This window comes from Sinocyclocheilus grahami, unplaced genomic scaffold (genome assembly GCF_001515645.1).
Source record: "Sinocyclocheilus grahami isolate Dianchi unplaced genomic scaffold, SAMN03320097.WGS_v1.1 scaffold1829.1, whole genome shotgun sequence".
In the NCBI taxonomy this organism is placed as follows: domain Eukaryota; kingdom Metazoa; phylum Chordata; class Actinopteri; order Cypriniformes; family Cyprinidae; genus Sinocyclocheilus; species Sinocyclocheilus grahami.
This window is the reverse complement of record NW_015507008.1, coordinates 45,300-69,985: the sequence shown is the minus strand read 5'-3', so window position 1 is coordinate 69,985 and position 24,686 is coordinate 45,300. Positions and strand designations below refer to the sequence as shown.

Genomic DNA, 24,686 nt, shown 5'->3' with positions numbered 1-24,686 from the left:
AAAATGTGATGTTTTTGTCATGCACCACACTCAAAAACTATTTTAACAGGTTCACTATTTTAAGAGGTCCTCTTGGTCTAACATCAGTGATTCTCATTTGCATGTGCAGTGATTAAGAATATCTAGATATATATTTGTTACATCTTAAATAAGAAAACCTGAGTACTGTCCATTTAAAGAGAAATATGGATGCAGTGTCAAGAATGTTAGCATATGAGATGGACAACATATTCAGGGTTGAAAAAGTACTGAGCAAAAAAAAAACAGGATTCCCATAATCATTGAAAACCTAAGTAGGAGCCCCAAATACAAAATTTTATGCACATTTCTGAAAAGTATTTAGTATTCTCTGTGGAATGATGCAAATGTCATTCCTGCACTACAGATTCACTCACACTTCTTCAGGTAGAAACAGAAGCATTTTAGATTTCCTTTAGCGGACTAGCTTTTATTGTTATAACTGTCACTATTTTAAGAGGTCCTCTTGGTCTAACATCAGTGATTCTCATTTGCATGTGCAGTGATTAAGAATATCTAGATATATATTTGTTACATCTTAAATAAGAAAACCTGAGTACTGTCCATTTAAAGAGAAATATGGATGCAGTGTCAAGAATGTTAGCATATGAGATGGACAACATATTCAGGGTTGAAAAAGTACTGAGCAAAAAAAAAACAGGATTCCCATAATCATTGAAAACCTAAGTAGGAGCCCCAAATACAAAATTTTATGCACATTTCTGAAAAGTATTTAGTATTCTCTGTGGAATGATGTAAATTGAATGATGCAAATGTCATTCCTGCACTACAGATTCACTCACACTTCTTCAGGTAGAAACAGAAGCATTTTAGATTTCCTTTAGCGGACTAGCTTTTATTGTTATAACTGTATATGCACACACACACACACACACACACACCAGAGGTGGTTTTTCAAACATGCTGTAATATACTGCTTTGCCAAAAGCAGAGACACAGATTAATATGGGCTGTCTGGTCTTGATCAATTGCAGTCATTAGTTCCAAGCTCTATAAAGCACACATGCAGAGAGATTTGCTATGTGCTCGCAGGGAACATTACTCTCAAAATCCTTCATTGTGCCCCATTTTCCCCCAATACACCCCTTCATTTCCCTCCTTTCCTCAACCGTGGCGAAATATCGAGGACACAATCTGTAGCAGCGAATGCGGTGGGCCGCACCAAATAATGTGATGGAGAGGAGCGTTTCAATCTGGTGAACAGGTTATGAAATATACTGGAGAGCGTAATTCAGTCAGATAGGGTTAGATACACATGAGAAGTCATTCAGTGCGCCTTTGAGTTTCCTTGTAACCCTTAGAAAATTTGGCAAGACAACAACGGACTGATAAATCAGATATTTGAGCTCAAACCGGATTATAATAAACAGTTTTGTCAGTAAATTTTGTGTTGATTTCAGCATATTGTGGCTTTTAGTCCACACGCTTAAATATAACGGTTCCAAAAGGGGTTTTTCACAACAATGCCATAGAAGAACCATTTTTTGGTTCTCTAAAGAACCTGTCAGTGAACAGTTCTAAAAAGAAACATTTAATAATCTTAATGACCTTTTTCCACTGTAAAGACACTTTTGTGGAATGGTGGAGGTTCTTCATGGAACCATTGAAGCCAATAAAGAATCTTTATTTTTAAGAGTGCATGTCTGTCTAAACTACTGTAATCTTACACAATCACAAGTTCAACCTTTATATGCTTTTACAGTCTTTCTCGTTCTGTTTTTGTGTTGACTCTTCTTACATTGGTGGATGTTTTCCAATTAAATTGCATATTGTATTAGCTTATATCATGCATTTATTGGCATTGCATCGGTTACCAGTCACACATCTCTCTAATTAATGGTATCTGCTAACCGCTAAATGTCTATTTAGAAAATGTCAAGCACACCACTTTGCTACAAACTGAAATATCAGGACATAATACTGCATCTACAAACATTTCTTTAGAAATGAGTTCATTGTACAGTTATAGTGTTACATCGGATGGGATCTGTGAGATACGGGCGTCAGTAGAGATGTGCGCCAAGCGCTGGTCCATTTGAGGCCGACCCTGGGGCCCGTGTGAAACGTGCCCCAGTCGTGGGTCAGAGTCGATCTCGTAACGGTGATGATACCCCTCCAGCACATTTTGACAGGCTTCATATATGTCTGTGATCCATTTCTTGATACCCTTTCGGTTGAGGTAGACAACAAAGAGAAAGACCATGCCTACGAATCCCAGCACTAATCCAAGGAACACATAGGATGTTTGTATGGACAAGTCGGTGATCTCTTCGTGCACTTTACCGTAACACCCCAACGCCTGTGCGCCAAGACCCCGCAAAGACACGTCACGCAGAGCAGCAGGGAACTCGCAATACAGCCTGTCCGCATCGCCCACCCTAACCTTTGAACTGTTTAGCCAGTTGGCAAGCTCTTGCGCTTCACATGTGCACACGTAAGGATTCTGACCCAACAGCAGACGCACCCCACTGAATCGCTCCAGCTCGCGAAGACCCTCGTCGCTGATCGTTCTGAAGGCGTTTCCAGTCAAGTCCAGCTCTAGAAGTTGCTCGATACCAGAGAATGTGCTGTTGTAGATGGCCACCAGAGAGTTGTTGCGCAGATGCAGATGCTGCAGGTTCGGCAGAGGAGCGAACATCCCCGGGGGTAAGAGGACGAGGCGGTTACTCGATAGATCGAGGTGAAGCAGGTTTGTAAGCTCTCCCCAGCGCAGGGCAGTGATGAGGTCGGTCAGAGACGAGTAGTTATAGAGCGACGAGCGCAGGCTGAGCTCCTGCAGAGGGCTGCCAGGCACGGAGAACGCCTCGGGGTGGATCAGAACCAGCTGGTTGTTGTTCAGGATTAGAGAACGCAGCGCGAACAGAGAGGAGAACGCGTGCAGTCATTCAGTGCGTCTTCAAGTCTTCTTATAACCTCTAAGACAACAACAGACTGATATTGTGAGCTCATGAAAACCGGCTGATAATCAACAGTTTTTTTGCGGTAAATCTTGTGTCAAAAAGTTTAATTTAAGCAAATTTTGTGTTTTTGTGTTGACTCATCTTGCATTGGTGGATTTTACAATTAAATTATATGCGTGTTAGCATCAGTGTTGGGCAGTAACTAGTTACATGTAACGGATTTTTCGGAATTTAATTACAAAATAAATGTAACTGTAATCTGTTACAGTTACTGAGAAAATAATGTGTAGTTAAATTACAGTTACCTATGAAAATGTTAACGATTACAAAGGGGTTACATCTGAATATTTTCACACAGATACAGATGGACACAGAATAGAACACATGCTTATTCCATAACTCTTTTATTTCCTATTTGGGTTGATGTATATGCTTTATTTGAGTTTTTTTCCAAAAGGCATCATTAGATATCCTGTTTCCTGTATGCAAAGATTTAAAAAAACAGTATCATAGCTATTAAATGGTCTCTTGTTATAATTTTAAATCTGTTTTTAACCTCAGAGTGATCTCAAAGTAAACCGAGGTGCTAAAGTCTGATTTATGGTGGCTGTGCTTTAAATTCGATTATTAGAATCTTAATTCAAGTGATGAATGATTTTGAAAGTGTTGAGCACTACTATAACTATATATTAAATGGTTAAAAATTATTAACAGCTGAAAACATTTGTTAAAAAATTTAGAAAAGTAATCAAAAATTATTAAATGCAATCAGTTACATTAATAAAGTAACTGAAATAGTTACACTAAGTATTACATCTTAAACAGGGTAACTTTTCCAAAGTCGCAAATATCATGCATTTATTGGCATTGCATCAGTTATCAGTCAAACATGTTTCTAATTAATGATATCTGCCAACCACTAATGATATTTAGAAACCGTCAAGCGAACCACTTTGCTACAAACGCTTCTACAGATGGGTTCATCGTGCAGTTATAGTGTCACGTCGGATGGGATCTGTGTGATACGGGCATCAGTAGAGATGTGCGCCAAACGCGGATCCATTCGAGGGCGACTCTGCTGCTGAGCGTGCGAAACGTGACCCAGTCGTGGATCGGAGTCGATCTCGTAACGGTAATGATACCCCTCCAGCACATCTCGACAGGCTTCATATATTTCTGTGATCCACTTCTTAATACCCTTTCGATTGAGGTAGACGACAAAGAGGAAGACCATGCCTACGAATCCCAACACTAATCCAAGGAAAACATAGGATGTTTGTAGGGACAAGTCGGTAATCTCTTCGGGAACATTACCGTAACACCCCAACCCCTGTGCGCTAATACCCCGCAAAGATGCGCCACGAAGAGAAGCAGGGAATTCGCAATACAGCCCGTCCACATCGTCCACCCTGACTTTCGAACTGTTTAGCCAGTTTGCGAACTCTTGCGCTTCGCAAGTGCATGCATACGGATTCTGACCCAAAAGTAAACGCACGCGGCCGAGTCGCTCCAGCTCGCGCAGACCCTCGTCGCTGATCGTTCTGAAGGCGTTTCCAGTCAAGTCCAGCTCTAGAAGTTGCTCGATACCAGAGAATGTGCTGTTGTAGATGGCCACCAGAGAGTTGTTGCGCAGATGCAGATGCTGCAGGTTCGGCAGAGGAGCGAACATCCCCGGGGGTAAGAGGACGAGGCGGTTACTCGATAGATCGAGGTGAAGCAGGTTTGTAAGCTCTCCCCAGCGCAGGGCAGTGATGAGGTCGGTCAGAGACGAGTAGTTATAGAGCGACGAGCGCAGGCTGAGCTCCTGCAGAGGGCTGCCAGGCACGGAGAACGCCTCGGGGTGGATCAGAACCAGCTGGTTGTTGTTCAGGATTAGAGAACGCAGCGCGAGCAGAGAGGAGAACGCGTGCGAGCCGATCTCCATAATGCTGGCAGAACAGAAAGAAAGTGAGGATTTTAAATGGTGAAATATACAAATCAGCAGGAGCACATCACTAAATCTATATTACTGTCGGAGGAGTAAAAATACAGATAGAAAGATTGACAGACAGACGGATAGATAGACAAACAGATAGATATACAGACAGACAGACGATAAATTTGATAGGTAGATAGATGGACAGGCAGACGGAAAGACAGACAGATAGATGCTCTTCTGAATATTATTAATTTGTGAAAGTCATTAGGATGTGTCCCAAAAACTTTAAAACTGGCTGTTATTAAGCATCTCATTAAAAAACACACAACTCAATCCTAGAGAGTTAGTTAATTACAGACCGATCTCAAATTACCCTTTTCTGTCAAAAATACTAGAAAAGGCAGTATACTCTCAGCTACGTTCCTTCTTAGAGAGAAATGGTATCTGTGAGGATTTCCAGACCGTATCCTAGTGCTGTGACTGCTCTCATCAAGAGTTACAAATGACCTGCTCTTATCATCTGATCGTGGTTGTATCTCTCTATTAGTGCTACTGGATCTTTAGTGCTGCGTTTGACACTCGACCACAACATTCTTTTGAATAGACTAGAAAATTATGTTGGCATTAGTGGAATTGCATTGTCATGGTTCAAATCTTACTTATCTGACCGTCATCAATTAGTAGCTGTGAATGATGAGGTATCATATCGATCACAAGTGCAGTATGGAGTACCACAAGGCTCAGTACTAGGACCGTTGCTTTTCACACTTTACATGTTACCCTAGAGACGACCTCTACAGCCCTGAATGTCAGCGGAGACCTCAACAACCATCGGCACAAGACCACGGGATCCAGACAAGACCTCTGCACCTGTGTTGCAGGCTGAAATTAAACCACATCATGCTGGTTTCGTCTGGCCAGAGGAGAACTGCATCTACAGCAGTTCTGAGCCTGTTTTTTTTTCTCCATTTCTGTCACCGATGGAGTATTGGTTCCTTTGGCTTGCTTAGTTGGGGACGCTTGACTGATTGCACAGACACTATTGGAAGATGACATCACTGACTTTAGCTGAAAAAATTGTCCTGTTGCATTGTCAGAACACTATTTTCCAGTTTAACACTGTAAAGCGGCTTTGACACAATCAGTATTGTATAAAGCGCTATAGAAATAAACTAAAAAATATATAGATGATAGATAGATAGATAGTTTTTGTCGACTAGCAGTATCTTTCTCACCCATTGCTGCTCAGGTTCAGGTGTGTGACGTTCTGCAGTCCGCTGAACGCGCTGTGGTCGAGTCTGTGAATCGCGTTTGCGGTGAGGATCAGGCTGCTGGCGTCGCTCGAGATCGCGGCAGACGCGCAGTGCACCGTGCGCTGAGCTTCAGAACACTCGCAGCGCAGCGGACACGACGCGACGCACGCGGAGACGCACAACATCGCGCAGACGAGCGTCAGCATCATCCAAGCGCTCGCGCTCACGGTCCGGAGCGTCTGATGGCACCGCGTTCGCTGCAAGTGCACATGCTGTAGATGCTCCTCAGCAACACACTCACCTAGAAAGAGCTCCTGATCTCAGATGTAGAAGCCAGGGTGGGTGGAGCTGAATGCACTCCACTCCACAACACATCCATCTATTCACAGGACTGGGGTCAGCGTGTGTTCTCTGGCCATAAGGAACATTTATAGAGCAGCTTTTGCTTTGTAAAGATGCATACCGCACTGTTAGGAAATATTAGCATCACTCATCTTTGTCATGCATTCAATTCCCAAATATACAGCAGTTAAGAAAGATGCACAAACACTTCAGTCAAGAAGTTTGTTGGGTTTAAAATGCTAAAGCAACTGAAGAAGACAGTCAGTATTGTTAGTTTGTGGTTAGTTAGTGGATGATGTTGATGGTTAATGTGATTCTCTACACCTGTGTGAACTTGAGAACTAACTTCATAAATCCACTAAAAATGAACAAAACGCATTGGATTCAAACACTGAGATTTAAAACATCAGGAAGAAAAAAGTATGGAAGCTTGTTTCCACAAAGGTATAAACAAATAATAATAAAAATCAAGTAATTGCAATTTTGTATCTCACAATTTAGACTTTTTTTCTCAAAATTCTGACTTTTTTTGCTCACATAAAGTCTAATTTGCAAGAAAAAAAGTCAAGAGTTGCGAGTTAAAAAGTCACAATTAGCTTTTTTATTTTTAATTCCATGGCAGACATTTAAAAAAAAAAAAATCAGAATTCTGAGTAAAAAAGTCTAAATTGCGAGATGCAACCTTAGAATTGCGGGTTTTGAACTGAGCTGCGAGAAAAAAGTCAGAATTCTGTGAAAAAGCGAGATGTGAACTGAATTGCGAGAGAATTAAGAGAATTGCTTGTTTATAGCTTTTTTTGTTTTGTTTTCAGAATTGCAAGAAATAGTCCGAATTCTGAGATAGAACGTTGCAATTACCTTTTTATTTTTAATTCTGTACCAGAAACAAAAACTGCATTGCAAGATGTAATTGCAAGAAATAGTCCGAATTCTGAGATAGAACGTTGCAATTACCTTTTTAATTTTGTGGCAGAAACTAAAAAAATGGAATTGCGAGTGTAAAATCAAAATTCTGAGAAAAAAAAGTGTCTAAATTGCGAAATATAAACTTCGATTTTCGAGATGTGAACTGAATTGTGAGAAAAAAAGTCAGATTTACAACGTTACAGCTTGCAACTTAAAGTTTTGTTTTCAGAATTGCAAGAAATAGTCAGAATTCTGAGATTAAAAGTTGCAACTACCTTTTTATTTTTAATTCTGTACCAGAAACAAAAACAGCATTGCAAGATGCAAAGTCAGAATTGTGAGACAGTCACTATATACCTTTATTTGTTTTAATCCGATGGCAGAAACAGGCTTCCATAGTAAAATAACACTAGTGAAGAGAAAAGATCCGGCACTAGAAGAACGCTAGGTCTGTTTCAGCATTTCAAACCACAGAAACTTGTGTTTGTGCTCTCTTTCTTTACAATATTCAATTAAAAATAAAATAAATGAGGGCAAACATTATGGATACACTTTTTTTTATTTGGTCATATAATATAAATGAAGTTGTAAACATAAAAAATCTTAAGGAATACGCAAATTTACAGTCTCCCTTGAATATAAAACAATACACGGCTGAACATCCTGGATCATTAAACATAACTGATGAAAACTTCAATGCAAGCAGTTCTAGGAAAAATGATGGAAAACCGTTTTGACAGGAAATTGCTGCCATGTTTCATTTAGCCCCATCCATGTATGTGATATGATTATATTACAAATACATCAAATGCAATGAAAGCAGTACTGGAAAAAGTCCCTGTAATTCACTTATTTACCATGGTACTGATAGTCTGCGTTCTCGGTGTCACTAGATGCAGAGGTCTGTGTATTGAGACGCATTCGATGTAAACAGCATCTCTCTCAGTGTTGAAGCCTCAGTCATCGCAGGTTGATGGCAAGGGCGATGGTGACTGTGATCCCACAAATCATCAGGAAAGGCAGCCAGGTCTTCAGGAACCCCACAAAGCTGCAGAGGAACAGAAGCCTTCGAATGAGCCGTGTAGATAAAAACATTAGCCCTTTAGACGTTAAAGGGTTCAATTCTGGCCTCATCTCAGTCCAAACCCATTTCTAAGCAGGGTTTCATGAAAGTAAAATATTAAAAAATACAACTTCCTACCAATCTGGCTTGAGTAGCCCTGTTTCCAAACACTAGAATATGAAAATAACTTTTACTGTACCTTCTGATCACACTGCAAAAAAAAAAGTGACGCTCTTGTTTTGTTTTTCAGTGCAAATGTCTAAATTCTTCAGTCTAAAAAGTAAAAAACACATATCTGCTACACTGCAAAAAAAAAAAGATTCTTAGTGTTTTTGTATAAATATCTGAACATTCTTGAATCAAGATGTATTCACTCGAGAAGCTAAATTACTTTAGATATTAAGTCTGAAAAATGTATAAAAAATTTGGTTAGTTTTTGTGTACTACAAAAAAAATTATCTGCTGATGGGGTAAGAAAAACTAATTTATTCAAAGGGGAAATTACGGGGATTATTTTTCTTACCCCACTTGCAGATATTCTTGTTTGAAGCATAAACTTTTTCCAAAATAACAAGTCATTCTGCATCTGAAGCAAACGTATCTTGTCTAGAACGTATTTGTACAGAAAACAAGACACAGATACTGAGGAAGATGTTCATTTTTGTGCAGTGCATGCAACATTTAATGCCACGACTTCCGCTCCGATTTAAGAGCTTTTTAAGCCTTATTTTGTGGAAGGGAGAATTAAGACCTTTTTAGGATCCACAGAAACCTTGCTAAGGCAGAGTGTCATGGCTTGCATAAATTATGACAGAATTTTCATTTTTGCCTGCTTTAAAACGCCGAATTGTGAGGATAATCTTACACACAAACCCACAATCCAGCTGTCTCCCCAGAAGCCCTGATTGTGTGCATCAGGAGTCGTGATAAATCATTCAGTTAAAGGTAAGGACACACTGACTTCTGAATGCTGAGGCTGTGTCGCGTGTGTCTGTCACGCTCTTGACTAAACCACTTTTGTAACTTTAATGAGAAGAAATATATATTTAATTATATATGGGTTAAAGACGTTAAGAGGTATCCGCATCAAAATAAATTTACAAAAGTGATTTTATGTCCATAGAAAGCATATTAAATGTTAGTAAAGTGTCTACTTTTAAGGTTTCAAAGCAGATAAAATGTCAAAATTTGATTGAAATAATGTTACATATTATAATATTTTACAATATTTATGTAAAAATTCAAACAACATGCTTATTCCGACGTGTACATATTAAATATATAAACGAATAAGAGAGCATTATACATTTTATTGTGTTTTAAATTAGTAAAAAAAAATTCTTACTGACAAATGGGCGAAACGTTAGTAAAGTGTCTACTTTTAAGGTTTCAAAAAAGATAAAATGTCAAAATTTGATTGAAATAATGTTACATATTATAATATTTTACAATATTTATGTAAAAATTCAAACAACATGCTTATTCCGACGTGTACATATTAAATATATAAACGAATAAGAGAGCATTATACATTTTATTGTGTTTTAAATTAGTAAAAAAAAATTCTTACTGACAAATGGGCGAAACCTAGGATAGTGGCACGTTTAAAAAATGTAAAATTACAACTAATTAGTATTTGGGGTGAAAGTAATTAGTCTTTTAATGTGTCATAAATTGATTTTTGTTTGTTGTAAATATGCCTGACACGATTGTTACACTGAATGATTTTACTCGCTCTCTTCTGAAAATCAGGGGAAAATGTATGATATTTATTTTTTGCTCCGAAAAACAAAAACAAAATTGCAATTAAATTAAACCAAATACTTTTAATTTTTTGCGGGGAAAACAACAACAATTTAAAGCATTATTACACTTATTGTTTTTATGCTTAAACCCTTTTTCGTCTTTGACCCATGTATATATTAATTTTTTATACATTTGATTACTTTATACAATGCATGTACCATTTCTTATTTTGTTCTACTGTATTTTTTTTATTTAGTTCAATTGCTTGTAATTATTCTTATTTAATCGCCGACTGTTTACTTGTCTTCAGTGAGCTTGAGTTTTTTATTTATTTTTTTGTGATATTGACACTAGTGACAAAAATTATGAAATTTCTAAGTTATCAAAAATTTTGATATCATAAAAGACCTTATTTAAAGCAAAAATAGCCATATCGTGATATATATCGTTACCATGAAGTCAAATTACTCGTATCGTGATAAGAAAAATTGGATACTTTTACTCTGATACTCAAAAGTGCAAAAGTCGATCATAGTGGTATCCAGCTCATGAACGAATCTTTTGATTCAATTTGATTCCTTTGAATTTGTCAAGCTGGTTCGTGAAGAGGTGTGAATGCAGATGAGTTTAAGAGCTCTAAATGATTGGAGAAATCCTGTATACGACACTAGACAGAAGATCCAGTTATGATGTTTTGATTAAACATTACAAGGTGAAAACATGTATAAAAAAATGCATGGATGAATCGATAACATGCATTCAAAAAACAGATTTACATTTCATACTGACTTGAAAGTCCTGACCTCACCTGACGTGTTTGCTGTGGATGAAGGACAGTAAGCAGAGCTTGACCATGTTCCAGGAGGAGCTGTTATTATAGCGCATGAGGTTCAGAGCCATGGCCACGTGAGAGTGACAGTTATCACAACACAGATTGTGCTGCAAACAACGCAACAGAACAGCGTCAGGTACAAATATGCTACAACATAAAACAGCTTTTTTTTTGTACCAAGGACTATAACTACAGCAATAACGATAAAGATCTAGTTTTAAAAATTGTTACTTAGAGTTACTACACAGAGGAACGACAACGTTGGAATCTCTTTCACGAGCGATAAAATCATCGACAGCCAATCAGAATCCATCCTGCTTTGAAGAGCTTCTGCGTTTTCCGCATCCGTGACACAATGTGAGGTCACAACGTGCGAAAAATTGCGAAATTTTAACGTGCGAACCCTTAATGTCGTCACGTTAATTTCAACAGCCCTAAATTCAACAGAGAGATTTTCTTCACACTCAGTGCGAGTTGCAGTTATTTTACTTTTGATTGACAGGATATAAATCGGCCCTGATCACTGGCTGATTTCGAACAACAGTAAAATAAATAGCTTTTATATCGGCCGATAATCGGTTATATATATATCGGTGCATCTCTAGCAAGTATGAAATCAACAGGAAAACCGAGCCAAAACCCAGACATTTTAGGCACTTTAGTAATCCCGTCTGAGGAAAAACACCCTACAAGCATGATCTGAGCATTCTGTAGAGCTGTGCAATTAATCGAAATAGTTTCGATTTGGGATTATGAAAATACAGTAATCGAGATAAAGCGATTATTGCGCCCCGTTCTGCCCTCTTTCCAGCGGTGCGCTTTCACTCCTCCATAAAAGCCCGATTTCACGTGCCAATCTATAAAATCATAACGTGACTTTCGCAAAATGGCACGTGCTTGATTTATTAAAGTGTATTAGATTTATTCATGTTTTTAAAAGCGTGAAATAGAACTATCTCTGCTCCTCAGGAGGATTTCTGTAGACGAATAAAGTCAACTTATAGCTTAAGGTGCGTCTAAACGCTCAAATACACGCAAACACGAGTCAAAATGCGGCGCTTGGTGATTATTAAATCACGTAAACCCTCATCGGTTATGTAACAAGTGAACGTAACAGTTGAGAATACGTGTGTAACAGTAACTCTTAAAGTGACAGCAGCCTAATATTCCTGCGGTGTGCTTAATATTAACCAAACAACAACAGACTGAGCGAAATCTCTCTCTGCTCTCGACTGAAGAACTTGTGTAGCTTTAATAAGAAACAAAGAAAGTTTCATTCTTACAGTGAAGACTATGCGGTTTTATTTTACATTCGATTATTCCGTTTCTGTAGCAGCTGTTCGCTGAATACTTTAGACTTGCATAAAAAGCACAATTTGTATCTTTTTTCTCTCTAAAATGTAGATGTGACAGCAGCCTTATTTACAGAAAATATATATTTGATATATATCGCTATCTTTAAAAAAATCACTGGTATAAAGTTTTGGTCCCGTGGCCCACTCAGTAATCGAGCAGCCCTACCATCCTGGTTTTGTACTCCTCGGACGCCTCGTGCACGGCCAAATCCCAGGCGTTTGCTCCGCCGCCGTACACTTTATTCCTATCCAGCTTCCAGAACCTGAAACAGCAAGCGTTGAATGAGTCACACGCTAGTTCAGAAACATTCAGATGAGGAGGAATAACCACATTCTCTAGTTTTAAACTCACTTTGTTGGCTTTCCAAATGCCATGTTGTCCTCCTGTGGGAAACAGAAATGATAGTCAGTGCATCAGTGAAGAAAGCACTATTTTCAGTCATCAGGTATAAACTCACTGATACGAAATAAGGCCCTGCAAAGTCTCTGATCACACCGGCGGAAGTGCAGATGCCCATGTGACCAATGAAGGGCAGGAACCACCTACAAACAACAACAACCAGAGGCTGTCAACAGTGATCACAGCTGAAGTTTTCCAATATGTTTTCATAACACTCATGTGAGCTCAGGTCGCTACTCACGTCAGAACCGGGATGGGGGTCCAGACGATGCAGTGCGGATAGCGGCTCATCTCTTTGTCGATTTTCTCGAAACCGCCGTGGAAGTGCTTCATTGTGTCTATCTCGGTTACGTCCGCCATCACGGGCTGTGCGCGGTGACGTCATCGCTTCCGCCTACGCGCGCGCCGCCGGACAATCTCATAGGATTACATCCAGTATGTTCTCTTCTGCTCACCGAGGCTGCGTTGATTTAATCAAAAATACTGTAAAAATTGATCAATATTATTAGAAAACATGTATGCTGTTTTCTATGTGAATATGTGTTAAACTCTAATTTATTTCTGTGATCAAAGCTGTATTTTCAGCATCATTCCTCCAGTCTTCAGTGTCACATGATCTTCTGAAATCATTCTAATATGCTGATTTGAAAATTAATTAGTGCTTTTATTAATCAAGGACGCATTCAATTGATCAAAAGTGAGAGTAAAGACATTAACAATGTTGCAAAAGATTTCTATTTCAGATAAATGCAGTTCTTTTGAACTTTGTTCATCTGTGAATCCTGAAAAATGTAATGCATCACAGTTTCCACAGAAATATTAATGTGTTCAGCATTGATAATAATCAGAAATGTTTCTTGAGCAGCAGATCAGCATATTATACTGATTTCTGAAGATCATGTGACACTGAAGACTGGAGGAATGATGCTGAAAATACAGCTGCGCTTCACAGAAATACATTACAGTTTAACAGAGATTCACATAGAAAACTGTTATTTTACACTCTAATAATATTTCACATTTTTACTGTATTTTTGATCAAATAAATGCAGCCTCGATGAGCAGAACATTAAAAAACCCATTTAAAAACATCTCCGTTATTCCAAACTTTTGGCCACCAGTCTAATATCACATGTATAATATAATATAAGATTATTCTTTTAGTCAAAAAAAAAAACAATACAACAAATAGTATCATGCTCAAGGTCAAGTTGACCTATTTAATTCAATTTCAGTTCAATTCACGTTTACCTGTACAGCGCTTTTCATGATACAAATCGTTGCGAAGCAGCTTCACAGAAAATGAAAGTTTCTACACTAAAGAATAATAATGTGCATTTGATCAGATATAACTGCAGTAAAAGATTATGAGATGCATTATTTGAATGCTTGGCCAAAGAGATGTGTCTTTAATCTAGATTTAAACAGAGAGAGTGTGTCTGAACCCCGAACGTTATCAGGAAGGCTATTCCAGAGTTTGGGAGCCAAATGCGAAAAAGCTCTACCTCCTTTAGTGGACTTTGCTATCCTAGATACTACCAAAAGTCCAGAGTTTTGCGACCTTAGGGAGCGTGATGGATTGTAGCGTGGTAGAAGACTAGGTTTCATAATTTCTTCCCACATCAAAGTTGGTGCAACACAAGCCCAGGGCTTCATGCATGAAATCCCAGCAGCTGTGGCTTGTGTTGAAGTGACGTCTGTGTGCTTTATCACCCTCTAATGACTCTGTTACCTGAACTACACTCACAGAGTAAGAACTGGAGCAGATATTAAAGCAAGAAGCCATGGTTCACAGTGAATTTATAACAGCTAAGGGGCGTTATTATAAAATCACTGTAGACCACGGCTTCACGGGGGTTATTGCTTTTATAAAACAGTTATTCCATATACGTAGCAAGGTTTCACAAAATAAAACGGAGCAAATAAAGTGTAATGATATTAATAAACACAGTATTCTTCCACCAAACAATGTAGCTCCTCAGAAACAGTTGTGGTTGCTACAAAGTGGTTGCCGAGCAACACACAAACGTAAACAAAGGTGTGTGTTACTTTGTAGCGTCATTTACAACAGCTTCGAAAAATATAATATATATTTATATTATATTATATTTATATTATATTTTAGACCATCAATCAATTACGGTGATGAAAATAACGACTCGCCGTCTCCTCATTGGACGTGCTTGCCGTGAGAGAAATGCATCTTTAATGAAAGAGTTTCTATGTTTGATTTGAATTCATTCGTTTTAAAGTAGTAATTGAAAGCTTTATATATATTTTAATCATGCCTGTGAGGCAATTCACTGAGTTTAGGTTCATCATTGTGAAGCGCTCCTGTTCAAGACCGAGACGGCAGAAAGCGTTTGTTTTCTTTATTTTATAAAAGCACAACGTTTTATTGATATTGTGAGTGCACACAAATAAAACTAGCCTCTTTACAGTTTAGAATGACGTGTTACTCTTACCTTTCTGAGCAAACATTAGTGGCACTCACATCAAACAGTGTTATGTAGCATCACAGAATCAGTGCAATTTTACTGTAATTGAGATAATGTTACTGTTTTCATTTTCCCTTTTGAAGTTTTAGTAATTTTGTTGTTTGTTTTCATAATTTTTAGTAGTTTTTGTTTTATATATATATATATATATATATATATATGCAGTGGGGAAAATATGTATTTTGATTATTTATTTTGATTATATATTTATTTAAGTGCCCACTTACAAAGAAATGAAGGGTCTGTACTTTTTATGGTAGGTTTCTTTTAATGTATAGAGACAGAATACCAACCAAAAAATCCATAAAAACACATTAATTAAAATAATTAAAATAAATGGAACTTAGGAATGGCATGGCAACAAGCTGAAATAAAAAGTTTTTATATTTTATTTCCTTTAACGTTTATTTTATTTCAAGTTACAAAAATGTTTTTTTTAATGGTTTTAATTTTAGTTTCAGTTTTATTTAACCGTAATAACCATGCACTGAATCAACTGAAATATGTTAATTTACACCAACAAAACTAATTTTTATGGGTTAAATCACTTTAAATCACTCTTTAAGGTAAGAATTGCAAATAAATGTAGTTATGAGTAATTTTGTGTAAAAACGTAAATCTCGTAAGTCTGATTTGAGTTTTTATTAATATTTTGAATCGGTTTTTATTTTTAGATTTTAATATATATATTTTTTTTAATGTCAGTTTTAGTTATTTTAGTACATAGAGTTAAACTAAAGTAATATGAGAAATAGCTGAAATAAAAACGTTTTTTATATTTTATTTGATTTCAAATAGCGTTTGGTTACAAAACATGTTTTTTTTAATGGTTTTTATTTTCACTTTTATTTAACTATAATAACCAATGCAATGAATCAACATAAATACATTAATTTATACCAAAAAAACATTTTCAATAGGTTAAATCTGGTCAAAATCACTCTTTAAGGTAATGTCTACTTGCAGAGTATGCACAGTAGGTAGTGTGCTACTCTGAACATCTGGCCTAGATGTGTGCTGTACTCCCCTCATTAGTGTATGTAGGTCAGGTGGCCTTTAGAGGACACAGGTTTCCTTCAACACCACAACAAATGAATAACACACGGAGTAAAAAAAACACTATTCAGCAAAAACCCAGACTTTGAGTAATTGTGGGCAGGGAAAGTCAACGTAACACCTTCATCACAGAAGCGCACTGGGATTTGGAGGCGAACGTATTTGCGTCAATTCAGAGCAGCCAATCAGCTGCGAGAACCACATCTGCAGCCCAATCCATTGGTTGCATGGGTTACTTTGAGTTCAATCATGCATGTGTTAAAAACAAAAATAGGACAAATGCCTTATTAGTCTCATTTCACAAATTAAGGCCTTAACATATAAGTCTTAAAGTCATGCATTAAATGTTGCATGCGCTGCAAATAATGAACATCTTCCCAAGTATCCAAGCATCCTTAAATCAAGAGGCATTTACTGGAGATGCAAAAGGAGCATATGAAGTCTTGTTTTCTGAGAAATTGAACAAAATTGAGTTTATGCCTAAAATGAGAACAAATATCTGCGAATGGGGAATGAAAACTTCACTTTTTCCTTTGAATCAGGTTGATTTTTCTGAGCCCGTTTGCAGATATTTGTTCATTTTAACCATAATTTTGATCAATTTCTCTGTGTATTTTGATTGAAGAACATGTATCAGCACACATACTGAAGAAGAACAGCACTTTTTTTAATCAGAAGGAAACGTTATTTTCTATAATCCAGTTGGCAGGGTTATTATAGTTAACTAAAACCTTAAAAAATGGTTACTTAATAAATAAATAAATGTTAACTGAAATAGCATAATTTCTCATTTTCGTTTAGTTGAACTTGAAGTACTAAAATAACACGAATTAAATAAAGTGAAAATTAAAATAAATTTAAAAAGGCAATTAAAAACACAAAATGAAAACAAAATATAATATTATATAATGCAGAAATGATGTTAAAACAACACTGTTGTTATTCATTGACTTATTTTGGTCAAATAAAGTAATTAGTGGCGGAGATTTGTTGGCAGTTGTTTTCAGATTTTGAAGGCTTGCTAATTCAACTCGTTTAGAAATACTGACATATTGTGTTCCCTTCAATTCATTCCTACATGGTCTTAAAAAGGACTTGAATTCACCTTCATGGAAGCAGCAGAAGCCCTGCATCATGAGCTGACTTTAACGTAAAAGGCAAGTTACAAAAGAAAAAAAGAATCACATGATATTTGTAAATAAATTAATTTTATTTGAGACAGATGGGGCTGTGCGTTGTCGATGGCTTCATGTCTGTAATGAGTATTACGGTTTATAAAGCCATGCCGTCGATGATTAAAGTTACATTTTATTCATATAATATAATGTTTTCCTCTGAAAACCCCCACCGATGATCATGAGAGCCACGACGGAGCTGCTGCAGAACTTTACATGTCGCACTAAACTGTACTGAAATACACAAAAAACAAAAACACACACATCCCAAACCGGAGCCGGTTCTAGTTTCTTTTAACTGCTTGTGAAAAGTCTCTCTCTGTGTCTTTATTCTTCTCTTCTCAGGTTCATCGATGAAGATAAAAGGGCAAGACGTCCTGCTCGTGCCGATGAGAAACAATTTAAAAATGAATAATAAAGCGGAGAGTTCCGGTGCTTGGCTCTGATTGGCTGAGCCGCGTTCGAAGCTGTTGTAAATGACGCTACAAAGTAACACACACCTTTGTTTACGTTTGTGTGTTGCTCGGCAACCACTTTGTAGCAACCACAACTGTTTCTGAGGAGCTACATTGTTTGGTGGAAGAACACTGTTGTTATTTATTTGCTCTGTTTTATTTTGTGAAACCTAACTACGTATATGGAATAACCGTTTTATAAAAGCAATAAGCCTCGTGAAGCCGTGAATTTATAACAGCTGAGGGGCGTTGTTAGGCACTTAGCTGTTATAAATTCACCGTAAACCGGCTTCACGAGGCTTATTGCTTTAACGAATCATCATCAACAACAACAAACATTTTCAGTCCCAGAACATCCACAAGTCTGGGTCGAACAGAAACACTGTTTATTTCCCAGAATGTATTCCAAAAGGAAGTGCTGCAGACCTATAAACATACTTTTATGAACAGTAACTCTCTTTACTGTCCTCTGGTGCTCAAGTTCATTCGGAGAAGAAACAAAACGAGACGAAATCGCGTCCAAAAGCAAGCAAGCCCCGCATTAGAAAGTCGCAAGCGCTGTGCGACTTTGGAAACAAGCTTTAAACCTGAACGGTGCCAAAAATGTGTTGCAGATCTAGAAGTGCTTTGGCTTCGGAGGGAAGCTGGTTTTCTCGCTTCCTTCTGCAGAGCGGCAGCATTCGCTCACACTGAAATCGCAAAGTAAATATCTAAGGTGCTTGGCGCTCCGGTGTCGTTTAGCTGGAGCGGCACTGAACCTGGCTCTCCGAGCTCTCTTCATCATCCGAGCCCTCGGTGCCCCGGCTGCTCAGACCCGAGATGCGGTAACCCATGTTCAGCAGCATCACCTCCAGCGGATCCGCGTTCATGCGCCTCTGGTTGGCTTGGGCTGCGCTCTCCATGTCCTCCACCACCCGACAGTTCTCCTTCTCCTCCGACTGACGATCAGACAGAAGACAACACAAGTCACGTTTGGTGCAATCAACAGCCTAGCTTCAAAAAGAGTAGTTCACCCAAAACTGAAAAACCAGTCCACTGCAGTGAATGGGTGCCGTCAGAACGAGAGCTGATAAAAACATCACAGTAATCCACAGCACTCCAGTCCATCAGTTAACATCTGGAGAAGACAAAAGCTAAAACAAATCCAGCATTTCATAAGTCTATAAATCAATAATAACGCTTCCTCCAGTGAAAAAGTGCATCTGCTGTTGTCTCTCTCATCAACATCCAGACACATATGTGTTTAGAGCTGTTTAAACAGTGCTTGATCTGAGCAGATTTCTCTCCTGATTCACACCAGAACACTTTTTCACTGGAGGAAGTGTTATTATGAACTCGTGTTTGAGTTAAAAAGGTCTTAATGCTGGATGTGTTTCAGCTTTTGTCTTCTCCAGATGTTAACTGATGGACTGGAGTGCTGTGGATTATTGTGATGTTTTTATCAGCTCTCGTTCTGACGGCACCCATTCACTTGCAGAGGACTGAGTTTTCAGTTTTAGGTGAACTATTCCTTTAATGCATTTTTAAAAGCTACTGAATCAATTCACTATTCAATGTCGGGCTGCATCATAAATAATCAACAACATATCTGATTATCGATTATACATGTCTGCACTGAAAACATTCACACATCCGCGTCACTTTATATCAGAGAATAACGCATCTGGAAAAGACGCAGAATGAAGTGTTGCGTCATATGTAGTGCTTCAAACAAAAGCATAAACAGTAGATTAATGTTTTTACTGCAAGCAAGCCTGTTAAACTTTGCAGACTTCAAACAACAAGTGCTTAACAGACTTGGAGCACGATAATATTCAGACTAAAATACACATTTTTCTAAAACATTTCTTTTTAGACATTAAATGCGAGTTTAAAACTCCACATGTAACTATTTGTATAAGAGCAGTGACAGCAATGGAATATGCAGTTAACATTTAGTCTGTGCTTTTGTTTTTTTATCATCATTTAATTTAGTGATTTTAACTTCTTTCAAATGCTAAATAAATTTAACCCCTACATAGAAATATTCACCATATTTGTTTTTTTATTGCCTTCAAATTGCACATTGTTTGGGCAGGATGTGGAATAATAATGGTGTAAATAATGGATTCAGATTACTTTATTTTTAATTTTCAATTATCATTTTTTATGCATTTTTGGATTTTTTTTTTCTTTCTGATTAGATAATCAAAATAATCGTTGGTCGCAGCACTAGTTCAGTGCATCAAACCGAACTGAATGAGATACTAAACTGAAAAGTGAAATGAAAACTAATGAATAAAAGTGATTCTATGGCTGGGCGATAATGCTGAAAAATTGATCACGATATAATGTTTCATTTAATTCGGTATCGATAATTATATATGTGTTTCATAACGTTTTTTAAACAAAGAGCAGTAGAAAAAAAGGCTTACATTTAACCACTGTATTTTTAATTTACCCAATTTATTAAGACAAACAACAAATAATTTTGGTTTTAAGTCAAACACAAAATAAAATTGAAACAAATATCTCCTTTCTTGTTTTAAACAATAAGCAATGAGCAAAATATGTTTATTCAATGCAATGAAATAACGACTAAATAAGTGCATTACGTCTAAACTAACATATATAAATCAAAATATAATTGTGAATTGCATAAACTAACTGCATCATGTATTTATGCATACCTTAATACAAATATCCAAAGCGCTGATTGCATTATTACATTTAAAAACATACGAGACGCTGAGGAATGAAACACAAGATTGAACTCTTTTAACTTTACTTGTGCAACAGAATACGCGTTCTGTGTGAACGGCTTGGTTTGGGGTTTAATCTAACTAATATCTTCTCCACATTGAGCTTCTATATGTCTCTAATATACTGAATGGAAAACGCAGCAGCGTTTGTTGCACTCTTGAGTGTTCTGTTGCACTCGCGTCTCGCACAAGTTAAAAGAGTTTTAGAAAACATGTCTTTTGTTTCATTCCTCAGCGCCTTGTATGTTTTTAAATGCAATCGGCGCTTTGGCTATTTGTATTAAGCTATGCATAAATACATGATGCATCGATGAAGGTGTAGCGTCGGTTTTATCGCCCAGGCCTAACTGATTCATTCATCGTTCATAATGAGGTCAGTGGGTCGGTACCTCAGGTCTGGGGCTCCAGAGCCGCACCACGGGGTCGATGCCGCTGGTGGCCAGGAAGCAGTAGCTGGGATGCGGCTGCAGGCAGTTCACTATAGACTCGTCTCCCTGTAAGATCCGCACTAGGTTCGTCGTCTCTTTCTCCCAGATGAAGAACGAGCCGTCGTCTGAACCGCTCACGATGTACTGGCCTTTACTGCAGAGCGACAACCGAACGAGTCATACACGACCAGTCAAACGTTTCTGAACAGTGAGATTTTAATGTTTTTTAAGTGTCTTCTGGTCACCACGCATGCATTTATTTGATCAGAAATACAGCAAAAGCAGTAATATTATTACCATTTAAAATAACAGTGTTCTAAGTGAATGACTGTTAAGCTGTAATGTATTTCTGTGATGCGCAGCTGTATTTTCAGCATCATTCCTCCAGTCTTCAGTGTCACATGATCTTCAGAAATCAGTATAATATGCTGATTTATTATCAGTGCTGGAAACTGTTGCTGCTTAATATTGTTTTGGAACTTCTGTGATACTTTTTTCAGGATTATTTGATGAATAAAAAGTTCAAAAGAACAGCATTTACTTAAAATAGAAATCTTTTGTAACAATATACACTACTGTTCAAAAGTTTGGGGTCAATAATTTTTTTTCTTTCTATTTTTGAAAGAAATTAATACTTTTATTCAGCAAGGATGTGTTAAATTGATAAAAAAAGTGACAGTAAAGACTTATATTGTTAGAAAAGATTTATATTTTGAGTAAATGCTGTTCTTTTTAACTTTATTCATCAAATAATCCTGAGAAAAGTATCATAGGTTCCAAAAAAGTATTAAGCAGCACAACTAATAATAAATCAGCATATTATACTGATTTCTGAAGATCATGTGACACTGAAGACTGGAGGAATGATGCTGAAAATACAGCTGCGCATCACAGAAATACATTACAGTTTAACAGATATTCACATAGAACACTGTTATTTTTCATTATAATAATATTTCACAATATTACTGTACTATACCGTACTGATGCCAAACTTTTGAACGGCAGCAGTGTATATATTAAACACATCACTCAGAAGTGATTCATGAAAAGCAAACAAGGTGCCAGTAAACTGACCTTCCGAAGAAGTTGGCTTCTTTAATATCAGTGGTGGTGTTGCAGTGGCCACAGTAGCGATGCTTGTAGTCGAAGCTGCGCTCTCTCAGCACGATCTCATCCTCCGGGATGGACTCCTTCCGGCTGAAGTTATGGAAGCGGATGGAGCTGTTCCCCTTCTTGTCGTCAGCTGGATGCATGCAAAATATGCAGAGACCTGGTTATTCAAATGCATGCACAAACAAAATCCAAGCTCCAAGACTGAACCTACAGGAGTCTGTTTTTGAGAAGAGGGCCGCCTTGATGTCTCTGTCGAGCGCGTCGCATGCGCTGCTGTGCGCTTGCTCTGGAAACTTGCCCTTGAAGTCATCTAGACACTCCAGAGCCTCGGCGATGTACTTGAGCTCAAACAGGCAGCGCGCTAAGCGGAAGTGTGCCTTCAGATGGCCCGGGTTCAGAGACAAGGCCTTCAGACAGTCCCGCAGCGCGTCATAGTGATCGCCGTCCCTGATCAAACATCCAAAATACACATTTAAGTGTTTATAGAGTGCATTAAAGCATTGAACCAAACCAACCAGCTACAAGGAGAATCATAACATTATGAACTTTGAAGCAAAAAAAAAAAAAAAGTGAAAGAAATTCAGACAAAGATACAAGACTTTAGTGAGACTTGTGAAGCACTGCAAATCATCCAATTAAACACCACGGTCAAATATAAAACTCTTCAAAGCTGTTGGTTGTATTAATAGAAACAGTATATTTTAACTTTACTGTAAGGCTGTCAGTCGATCTAATTAATTACATGGTGCTGCGATTAATCGCAAATTAAATTAGGCTGTGAAAATACCCACAAAAGATTATTTAAAGCTATTATTGTGTTAAATAATAAAGTATCAAGTAGACATTACAAGGAGTAGCTTTAGATAGGAATATTGGATTTGATTCAAGAAAATGTATTAAACTACAATGGCCGAACCTAATATGGAACATAAAAGAAGATAACATAAATTTTTTTGTTCATGCAATGAAAGTCACTGGTGACCGAAACAGCTTGGTTACCAACAGTCGTCAAAATACCTTCTTTTATGTTGCACAAAAGAAAGAAAGTCATTCAGGTTTGAAATAACACGAGGGTGATGATGACAGAATTTATTTATTTTTTGGTGAACTATCCCTTTAAATGTTTATTTATTTATTTAACTATTATTTTTTTAAATAAATTAAATGATACTCTCAGTCTAAGAAACTAAAACTGCCAGCAGGTGGCGTTAAATGTCTGAGTCATTCATTCATTTCATTCGTTCAAACGGCTGATTCATTGAGGAATGAAGCAAACGGCTCGCTATCAATGGGTCTTTGAATCATTCATTCATTTGATTCGTTCAAACGGCTGATTCATTCAGGAATGAAGCAAACGGCTCTCCATCGATGGGCCTTTGAATCATTCATTCATTTGATTCGTTCAAACAGCTGATTCATTCAAGAATGAAGCAAACGGCTCTCCATCGATGGGCCTTTGAATCATTCATTCATTTGATTCGTTCAAACAGCTGATTCATTCAAGAATGAAGCAAACGGCTCTCCATCGATGGGCCTTTGAATCATTCATTCATTTGATTCGTTCAAACAGCTGATTCATTCAAGAATGAAGCAAACGGCTCTCCATCGATGGGCCTTTGAATCATTCATTCATTTGATTCGTTCAAACAGCTGATTCATTCAAGAATGAAGCAAACGGCTCTCCATCGATGGGCCTTTGAATCATTCATTCATTTGATTCGTTCAAACAGCTGATTCATTCAAGAATGAAGCAAACGGCTCTCCATCGATGGGCCTTTGAATCATTCATTCATTTGATTCGTTCAAACAGCTGATTCATTCAAGAATGAAGCAAACGGCTCTCCATCGATGGGCCTTTGAATCATTCATTCATTTGATTCGTTCAAACAGCTGATTCATTCAAGAATGAAGCAAACGGCTCTCCATCGATGGGCCTTTGAATCATTCATTCATTTGATTCGTTCAAACAGCTGATTCATTCAAGAATGAAGCAAACGGCTCTCCATCGATGGGCCTTTGAATCATTCATTCATTTGATTCGTTCAAACAGCTGATTCATTCAAGAATGAAGCAAACGGCTCTCCATCGATGGGCCTTTGAATCATTCATTCATTTGATTCGTTCAAACAGCTGATTCATTCAAGAATGAAGCAAACGGCTCTCCATCGATGGGCCTTTGAATCATTCATTCATTTGATTCGTTCAAACAGCTGATTCATTCAAGAATGAAGCAAACGGCTCTCCATCGATGGGCCTTTGAATCATTCATTCATTTGATTCGTTCAAACAGCTGATTCATTCAAGAATGAAGCAAACGGCTCTCCATCGATGGGCCTTTGAATCATTCATTCATTTGATTCGTTCAAACAGCTGATTCATTCAAGAATGAAGCAAACGGCTCTCTATCAATGGGCCTTTGAATCATTCATTCATTTGATTCGTTCAAATGGCTGATTCATTCAA

The 24,686-nt window shown here is 37.6% G+C and overlaps 4 protein-coding genes across 8 annotated transcripts in view; all 4 read right to left on the bottom strand.

Annotated features, from left to right (window-relative positions):
* Window positions 1–1,685: 1,685 nt before the first annotated feature.
* On the bottom strand, window positions 1,686–2,914 carry LOC107572885 (trophoblast glycoprotein-like; the record flags this gene model as incomplete). Its single annotated transcript, XM_016259312.1, has 1 exon — window positions 1,686–2,914. A coding segment is annotated over one exon (912 nt), but the record flags the coding sequence as incomplete, so codon positions are not given.
* A 1,016-nt stretch (window positions 2,915–3,930) lies between these two features.
* Window positions 3,931–6,723, bottom strand: LOC107572884 (trophoblast glycoprotein-like). The gene is made up of 2 exons (XM_016259310.1): window positions 6,093–6,723; window positions 3,931–4,867 (listed from the first exon to the last, which is right to left on the bottom strand). Exons 1-2 carry the CDS (start codon window positions 6,317–6,319, stop codon window positions 3,931–3,933), a joined length of 1,164 nt encoding a protein of 387 aa, XP_016114796.1. The 5' UTR covers window positions 6,320–6,723.
* Window positions 6,724–7,911: 1,188 nt separating this feature from the next.
* Window positions 7,912–13,144, bottom strand: LOC107572894 (transmembrane protein 222-like). Of its 2 annotated transcripts, XM_016259323.1 has the most exons (6): window positions 12,996–13,144; window positions 12,813–12,897; window positions 12,707–12,738; window positions 12,521–12,617; window positions 10,976–11,106; window positions 8,241–8,406 (listed from the first exon to the last, which is right to left on the bottom strand). In XM_016259323.1, exons 1-6 carry the CDS (start codon window positions 13,112–13,114, stop codon window positions 8,319–8,321), a joined length of 552 nt encoding a protein of 183 aa, XP_016114809.1. In that variant the 5' UTR covers window positions 13,115–13,144; the 3' UTR covers window positions 8,241–8,318. The 2 variants fall into 2 exon arrangements, with proteins under 2 accessions (XP_016114808.1, XP_016114809.1); XM_016259322.1 differs by lacking the exon at window positions 10,976–11,106 and having other exon boundaries at window positions 7,912–8,406; window positions 12,996–13,141.
* Window positions 13,145–18,159: 5,015 nt separating this feature from the next.
* The window catches only part of LOC107572893 (WD and tetratricopeptide repeats protein 1), a 23,114-nt gene continuing 16,587 nt past the window's right edge, over window positions 18,160–24,686 (bottom strand). For all 4 annotated transcript variants that reach the window (XM_016259319.1, XM_016259318.1, XM_016259317.1 and 1 more), the window contains exons 13-16: window positions 22,435–22,670; window positions 22,185–22,353; window positions 21,069–21,261; window positions 18,160–18,876 (exon numbers count right to left, since the gene is read on the bottom strand). In XM_016259319.1, coding sequence (XP_016114805.1) covers window positions 18,676–18,876; window positions 21,069–21,261; window positions 22,185–22,353; window positions 22,435–22,670 — 799 coding nt within the window. In that variant the 3' untranslated portion in view covers window positions 18,160–18,675. The remainder of the gene's footprint in view (window positions 18,877–21,068; window positions 21,262–22,184; window positions 22,354–22,434; window positions 22,671–24,686) is intronic.

Excerpts from the sequence above, each read along its gene's own strand:
- LOC107572884 (XM_016259310.1), bottom strand. The coding sequence starts at position 6,319 with ATGATGCTGACGCTCGTCTGCGCGATGTTGTGCGTCTCCGCGTGCGTC. Across the intron at positions 4,868-6,092 it reads CTGAACCTGAGCAGCAATGG|CATTATGGAGATCGGCTCGC; the intron begins GTGAGAAAGATA and ends CTGTTCTGCCAG.
- LOC107572894 (XM_016259323.1), bottom strand. The coding sequence starts at position 13,114 with ATGGCGGACGTAACCGAGATAGACACAATGAAGCACTTCCACGGCGGT. Across the intron at positions 12,739-12,812 it reads CAGGGCCTTATTTCGTATCA|GAGGACAACATGGCATTTGG; the intron begins GTGAGTTTATAC and ends TGTTTCCCACAG. Across the intron at positions 12,618-12,706 it reads GCATTTGGAAAGCCAACAAA|GTTCTGGAAGCTGGATAGGA; the intron begins GTGAGTTTAAAA and ends TTGCTGTTTCAG.